The sequence below is a fragment of the Pezoporus occidentalis genome, unplaced genomic scaffold (genome assembly GCF_034315485.1).
Source record: "Pezoporus occidentalis ecotype Australia unplaced genomic scaffold, CSIRO_AGI_Poc_V1 ctg136, whole genome shotgun sequence".
NCBI lineage: Eukaryota > Metazoa > Chordata > Aves > Psittaciformes > Psittacidae > Pezoporus > Pezoporus occidentalis.
In genome coordinates this window covers 2,011,729-2,019,895 of record NW_026913168.1, presented here as the reverse complement: position 1 = coordinate 2,019,895, position 8,167 = coordinate 2,011,729, and the positions used below count along the sequence as shown (strand labels likewise).

The 8,167-nt window shown below is 45.2% G+C and overlaps 1 protein-coding gene across 1 annotated transcript in view; it reads right to left on the bottom strand.

Annotated features, from left to right (window-relative positions):
- Window positions 1–6: 6 nt before the first annotated feature.
- ITIH5 (inter-alpha-trypsin inhibitor heavy chain 5) overlaps window positions 7–8,167 on the bottom strand; it is a gene marked incomplete at its 3' end in the record, with an annotated part of 41,906 nt that continues 33,745 nt past the window's right edge. Inside the window, exons 8-10 of the mRNA XM_062609328.1 lie at window positions 6,193–6,364; window positions 3,151–3,460; window positions 7–301 (exon numbers count right to left, since the gene is read on the bottom strand). Of these exons, the coding sequence (XP_062465312.1) occupies window positions 7–301; window positions 3,151–3,460; window positions 6,193–6,364 (777 nt within the window). The remainder of the gene's footprint in view (window positions 302–3,150; window positions 3,461–6,192; window positions 6,365–8,167) is intronic.

Sequence of the window (8,167 nt, the reverse complement as noted above, 5' to 3'; positions counted from 1 at the left end):
CCTCTCAATGTAATTTATATCACCTTTGTCATCTTCCAAGCCAGGGACACCTCTGATATCATTCCTGCTTGGCAGGTCAATAGCCACATCTTTCTTGAGGAGGATGTACTTCTTGGAGTTGCTAGCAGTCACCTCCACATGGAGACTATCTGAGGTGCGGTTGATGAGTTTGCCAGCTATGATGATTTCAGAGCCATTAAAGTAGTTAGGGAAGAAGTTCTGGGTGACTTGCTCCACGTTGTCTTCAGGGTAGTCAACACGGATATCGGAGAGAAGAGGAGTTCCTATTTCATCATAGAACCTTAAGGAAAGGCAAATTTCTCACCATTAGTACTGTTCATCCAGGTGTATGCACGCACTCTCGCACTTACACATGGCCAAGGATGCAGCCAGACTGTCTAATATGGCTCCTGAGACGTTCAGGAGCAGTTAGAGTTACCAGGCCCTAAATTTAAGTACTGCATCCCCTGTAAGTGGGCCCAGAGAGATGGGGAAAGTCTCTGCCCTTAGAGGTTTTTCAAACTTGAGTGGACAAGGCCTGAGAAACCTCACTTAAGTTTGAAGTTGGCCCTTTTCTGAACAGAAGGATGGATTCCATGACCTCCAGAGATCCCTTTTAACCAAAGTTGTTCTCTGCCTTATTTTACTTTTCAGTGTCTAAGGCATCTAGACAAAGTCTCTTCAGTACATTCAGAAGCATCCCAGCATGGCCTGGAAGTCACCTTCCTTCTGCTATGATTCCAGAGCTCTGCAAAGAGTTGTTTGTGACCACTTACATTTGCTTAAGAGGAACTGTGCATTAAAAGTAAGTTCTTGGCTTCTCAGGTTCACTGTAGTTATTTCAAAACGTACTCAGGAGAGATGCTGTCACCTACATGGTATTCCAGAGCCAGAAACTGTAACACTAGCTTCCCCAAATCTGGAGAGTATCTGAAGCAAAGATTCTGTATCACAGGAAGAGCTCTGGATAAAACCATTTGAAATGGTCAATGTAGGACAGGCAGGAGTACAGTTTTCTGAGGGCCAATGAAGAAGGAATCTCACTATCCCCCATCAATGAGGACATTTCCATGGAATGGAGGAATCCTAACTACTAAATACAATCAGCCTGGCAGAAGAGAACTCATTGCTACCTTGTTCATAGAGTCATAGAATGGTTTGGTTGGATAGGACCTTAAGATCATCTAGTTCCAACACTCACCCCCCCAGTTTTCTGTTGGAGCAAGACATGGCTTCCATGGAATGAGAGAGCTTAACCCTACAATGCCTTGTTAAGGAGACCTACTATAGTTCTGTGAATACCTCACACTGGAGGAGCCAAAAAGCCTTTACAAGGGGTCAAGGCCCAAGTTTACAGTACTGTGTTTGCCCTACAGCAATGTGCTTTTGATGGATCTTCCCAAGCTGCTCCAGGAATGCCTATTTTCCATTTAAATGCCAGACTCTCCCTAACTTGGCAAGTCATTTGAGCCTAATTTGGTGACTAAACAAAGATTTGGCCTCAGCCCTTGTTTAGATCAAGCTGCATTTATTTCTCACATCTGCTTAAACAGGTTGTCTGGAAGCTAAAGTCACACTTTCTGCTTTATTCTCTCTCCAAGGACTCCCAAAGGCTGAATTGGTTGACTTTCTTCTGAAGTCTTTCTGAGCATTCAGAGTCTTTGATGCAGAGACATCGTCATGTTTTAAACCAGGAGTGAACTAAACCTGAGAACTCTCTGGAAATAACACCTGGGCTGTAACAAATGGTGGAGTGAGAGATACAACCTGCCTTACAGCACAATGCAAGGACTTGTCCATCCCTGGCAGTGTTCAAGGCCAGGCTGGACAGAGCCTTGGGTGCCACGGTTTAGTGTGAGGTGTCCCTGCTCATGGCAGGAGGGGTTGGAACTGGATGATCTTAGGGTCCTTTCCAACCCTAACCCTTCAATGACTCTGTAAGTATCTGTGTACAAATACAACCCACTGACCACAAAACTCAGAAACTACACTGGCATCCATGTAGATTTTCCCTATAACAGTGATTTGTACTGGTCTCCAGCAAGTGATTGTATAGATTTGGCACCAGATGCCAAACGGGTTTGCCATCACTAAGCTTGATAAACAGTGAGCTGTTTATCAGCTGGAGGTCTTTCAACAAGTATTTGCAGTGCTGGGTACCTGCAATCAATCAGTGCATCCTTTATTTGCCAGGGAATGCCACTTGCTATCCAAAATATATGGGCAAAGGACATGGGTAGAGTGGCAGATGGCTCTACAAAATCCAGTTTAAAAGGAAGATACTCTTGTTCACACATAACCATCACAGAAAGAAAAGCTCTGGTGGGAGGTGCGTGGTCTCACTGCTCCAGGTGAATTAGAAACTAGCTAGGCAAGAGGTCTGTGCCCAATGACTATCTCTTTTTGGTTCCTGAGGTCCAAACCATTAGCATTTTGGGAGTGAAAGCCAAACATCTTTGCCTGGAAATACTGACACACAGCCTGGCATTTTAGACAGAGCTGTGGTTCAGAGATGCTTTTGTTGATCTCACTAGGATCTCCCCTTGGACTACAGCTCCCCCCTCACAGAAGAGAAGCATGACGCCTGGTCCTAGTGAATGATGAGGATTACAGGAAACTTGCTAGGAGTTTGGGTCCCAAAGAATGAGGGAATGAGGGAATGATCATTCAGTATTTTTCAAAGTTGAATATTCTGAAATTTGGGCAAGAAGTTACGGTTTTCAAAAAACACAGAAATACTTTCCTGTCCCAAACTGGGACCTTCATTCCTGAGCCCTTCGATACCATTTATGTTGTCAACTTGAAAGGAGCAATGCATCCTTTCCTCCATCCCTCTACCTGCAGAGACGTGGCACTCATGCCTCTCATCTCTCCAGCTTTACATGCCCCAAACAACAGTCTGAATTAGAGAAACAGACGCCTTGGTGTGAGGGCCTGAGAAGCTCCAGCACAGCCCAGGGGGTCTGCTAGGAAGGAGACAATTTCTGGGTAGGCATCCTCAGTATCTGAGCATACTCTGCCTCTCTAACCAGAGTTGAGCCTCAGGGAGACTCCCAGCCATTGTGTTGTCCCTTAGAGGATTGTCCTTCCCAACCCCTTGCCCAGAGTTCCCAATATAAGCAGACAGGAGCACAGAAAAGCAGAACGAACCCTTTGAGGTGGCTGGCTGCATCCTCATCCTCCTGGAAATGCCGTGTCATGCCGCAGTTCTCCAGTGCCATCCTCTCCAGCAGCTTGTGGTCCACGTCATTGCCGATACCGATGGTGAAGAGGCAGAATTTATCGCGGATGGCATCCTTGGTGTTGCTGAGGATTTTTAATGACTGTGTTTCCCCAACAGTGGGCCTCCCATCCGTGAGGAAGATGATCAGAGAGACACTCCTGGCGTCAATGTCATTCTGAGCAATGTAGTCATTCAGCAGCTTTGCACCAGTCTGGAGAGCACCATTAATATTAGTCCCTGGGAAGGTACAAAATGATTAGGTCATTTCTCCTTCTAAGAATGTACATATAATTTCCCTGAGCTCCCTTTAATACAACGACACCCTTGTGAGGTGGACCAATGCCAACATCATGAAGTTCTATGATCTCTGTTCAGCAGGATGTTCCTTTTTGTCTACATGACATTGCACCAGCTCTTTAATTCAGTTTGGGATAGCTGTTTATTGTCTAATAACTGCAGTTGATTATATGGAATTGCTGTATCCTTGAATGCCCCAATGTACAACAATCAGCCGTAGCAAGAAGAATCACAGCACACACCATGTGTTGCCTGTACATACGAGAAGAGTGAAACTTAATTACAGGACTCTCCCAGCTGCTATCTGCACCAGGAAAACAAGTCCTGCTCACTTTGTCTGAAGGGCACAAAGATGTGGAGAAAGGTAGAAAGCCTTCAAATGGGAAAACAAGTGGTTGTGTTTGTGCTTTGAACCCCAGGGCTAAGAAAGCTTAAAGGGAAAAGAAACGGCTTTGTTAACTGATAAGTGTGTTTTCCCAAAACAGCTGGCTAGGGAAGAATTGAGCTGCCTGAAGTGGGGGAAGAACACAGAAAATAAGAGAGAAAACACAGAAATTAATGAGAGGACAGATGTTTGTTAGAAGAAAAGCCATGGAAAGGATCCAAGCCTACTGCGTGTTCAGAGAAGAGAAAGCAAGAAAATGAGTACAGGTATTTCTCCATGTATTTCTTGTGCTACTCAAAGCAAAGAGGGGTTGGCTATGGAACCTTTGCAAGATCAGTACAGATGGGTTAAAAACAGCCCTTAGGAAGAAAGCAGGTGAAATGGGTTAAGAACCATACACAGCAGACTCTTGGGGGTTCAAAAAGGGAGCTCTAGAGAGGTTATGAGCAAGGTCTGACCATGCATCATGTACCTAGAAACTTAGGTCCAGTGGAAACAGAAACACAGGTCCAGTGACTGCAGCAAGTCAAGGAACAGGAAAAGGGCCAAAACTTCTGAAAAGGCCTCATAATTTAGACCATGTTTTTATGCAAAATGGCTTTGAAACAAAACCCTGCACCTAAATATCCTAATACTCCCTCAGTCCCTATCCAGATGCAAAGTTTCAGGTTGGGATTTTTTTCCCCAGAAACAAAAGGAAACCATTCTGTGTAGCAGATTGTGTCATTTCAAACCCAGCTGCATCACAGAGCTACCAAGCACTGAAAACTGCCTTTTGCCACATGCACAAATATTTAGCAATGATACCTTTTTCCCATTTCCTTGGTGTGAGTATGACACAGCAGTGCGAGCGCAGCACATACACTGTGTCTGGGGTCAGTCTGAATGCATTCACATTCACTGATGGATACTTGAGCAACAGCATCAGACAGAAAATAGAATTACATTTTTTCTTAATATTTAGGTATTAAAAATGGACATTGGGAAGAAATTCTTCACCATGAGGGTGCTGAGGCGCTGGCACAGGGTGCCCAGAGAAGCTGTGGCTGCCCCATCCCTGGCAGTGCTCAAGGGCAGGTTGGACACAGGGGCTTGGAGCAAGCTGCTCCAGTGGAAGGGGTCCCTGCCCGTGGCAGGGGTTGGAGCTGGAGGAGCTTTAGGGTCCCTTCCAACACAAAGCAGGCTGGGATTCCATGGAAGTGCAGAGTTAGCCAAAACTGAAGTACCGCTGGCCTGTGTTGGAGAATCACTGCACCTCCTGCTGAACCCGAGTTAATCGGTTCCTTTTACTTTTGCTCTCTGGCACACTCATGGGCAAACTCAGCTGGCTCCTGCATAGCTCTCTTGGTATTTCGGGACTGAAAAGCTTTGTAGTCTGAGTTTAGCCCCACCACTGGTAATTGTTTAACTGGGCAGGTCCCTTGACCCCTTCCTAAACTCTTCCTCTGACAATGCGAACGTTATGGAAACCATCCTGTTTGCTGTGTTTTTCCATCAGAGGGTTTCCTTTGCTAGGAGTGGCCAGGGCTCAAGGGCAGCCATGGGAAGACCCCACTTGACCCTCAACCAGCTGACTTTTCCAAGGGGAAGGATTTGCAGCTTGCAGCTTATCTGAGGAGCGCTCAGCTAGGATGGGCACAGCTGCCAAATTACGTCTGCTTACAAACCCCATTATGTTATTGGGGTTTTTTGTGCTATGTTCATGGACTCACAGGAGAACACTGAATCATCAAATCCAAAGTCATGCTAGTGCCACTGTTCTGGGGTCTTCTCCTTTCCCTTCTTTCTTCCTGGCAATGATGTACACACGAAAAGGGATGAGAAAGAAACTAGCTCCTGCAGAAGGCAATCCCACAGCCCACACTGGGCTGTCCAGCCCAGAAGTTCCCAGCCCAGACAGAACCACGTGTCTGCTTTTACACAGCTTTCAGAAACTGCCCCAGTACTGGCCTTGTGTGTCCTTCATCGGGATACGATGCTTTTTCCTGTGTGCTCAAGAAACAGCCTCGGGAATTTTCCATTCTCCAGATAAATGGGAGAATGGGTCCAGCTTGGCTTTAATAAGTATATCAAGTCATATGTTTGGATCTGGGGAGACCTTCCCTTCAGGTATACTGATAAAGGGCACACATCTTCCTGTCACACAACCCCAAGTGCAGGTGGGGAAGGGGCTCCTTTGTTCCATCACCTAAGCCCCAGTGTGCTTTTATTGATACAGGACCATTCACCACCCTCCGTTCTGTAGCTGGATATCAAAATTCATCTCATTTGTATCCCTGAATCCTACCTCCAGTAGGTGACATGTTATGAATGTACTTTTTGGCATCTCTTATGTTATTTGGAGTAACTGGCACCAGCCGGTCTTGCTGCCAGACCTTTATTCGGTTGGAAAAGCCAATGATATTGAAGTGGTCTTCAGGCCTTAGGTCCTGGAGGATTGTGAAGAGAGCTTCTTTGGTCTAGAAAGAGAAAAAAGAACAGTAAGCACAACACATTTAGTGGGGAAGAATTGAACTCTTAGGACATTTACTGATCTTACAGATATTTCTACAGTGCCAGTTTGGCTCATGAAGAAAACTGGGATGTCCTTCCCCATTATCAAGGCCTCATCTCTGTGATGCCAGATGTGATGCAAATATAAGACACAAGAACAACTCTTGTCCAAAAGATCTTACATAGCTTAAAAATCATGTATGGCAATTAGGATAAAAGATCCCAAGACTCCCATGCCCTGAACTAAGGGATACTGAATAATGTTTTCTAATACTAAAAACCTCATGGAGTTGTTCTTCCCTCTAGACTTGCAGGAAGCTTTAAGTGATATATAGTTAAAAAGGGTACTTACAAGTTGAAATACCTCTAATTATGCCAAGGATGCAAATGCTCTGTTCACAATTAGGATACCAACTGGTATATACATACTCCAATGAATAGTTCCAGCAATTAACAAATGTTTAAGCTATTAAATTAATTAGAATTAATAAGAATTACTAAGATATAAAACCAAGAAAACAAGCCCTGACTAGTCATTGCAATTCTACCTGCTAGTCACTTTTGTCCCAGGCATCTTGGTTTTCATCAACATTATATTGCTCGCTGTTTATCATCCTATATAAATATAGGCAGAGTGAGGAAAGCTGATAGGAAGACCAGTTCATAGTGAGAGGTGAAGCTTCCTGAGTGATGGGAAAGACAGGCTGCCGAGGATAAGCCAACAGGAAGAATGAAGATGTGTCCAGCTCTCCCCAGAGGGACCAACTCTGATTTGCAGCTGTGTTCACATGACAACAAACTTCAGCTCAGCAAGACCAGATGAAAGAAGATGCCCCAAAGCAGCCTCTATCCCTGGATTTGGACACAAAATTCATGGGACGAATATAAGGCAATACCTGTAAGTGGAGGGATCAGCGGCTTATGGGCTCTGCCCCTTCTTGGCCACCATTAAGCCTTTCAAATTCCAAGGAAATAATATGGTGGATTCAGCAGCATTTAAAGGTTTCTCTCAGGCCGATGAGGGAAATACGTGAAGGGCTTGTCCAGAAAAAATACAAAAGGCAATCAGCAGTGCTGGAAGTCACATACTCCTAGGCCTGATGTTGCTATGTAAAGACAGTCGGGAAAGGAGCTCAAAGGGCTGCTCAAGCTGTGTCATCAATATCCCTCTGGATTCTGCATTGAAGCTGATGATGCAATGCTGCAACTGCAAACACATTACCCACCGCAGTGGGATCTCTCATCCTCCCAGCTGGTGACTTGGCTTCCAGTCCATCTGAAGTGAAGTGGAACGTTTCCCATAGCTTCAAACATTTTGGAGCCAGTTCTGGAGTCCCTCCCTGTCTGTTTCTGTCCTCTGTATAAACCATTTCCCCCCGTAGGGATTTCAGGACTCATCCCTCCATTTGCTTAGCTACAACATTACTCCATGTCTCACCACCATGCATTTTATGGGTGTTGCACAGCTAAGAATACGAAACCAAATGCTGGTGGAAGAATCTCTTTCAAAGAGGAGGGGAGAACCCCACTAGGTTCACATCACGACGATGTGTGGCTTAGTTGCCAGCTGTGCACAAAACAAACCTTCAAGAAGATGAATGCCTGCCCCAAACATAAAGGCTGTCTCCCCAGTCAAACAGTCCAAAGAGAACTTGCCAAGATGAGCTGAAGAGCAGATCTTTGAAGAAAGAAGGGAAGGGTTTGTGTCCCATCATCTCCTCTTTTACAATAGCCTTCGTACTGTAAGAGTACATCACATAACACATGAC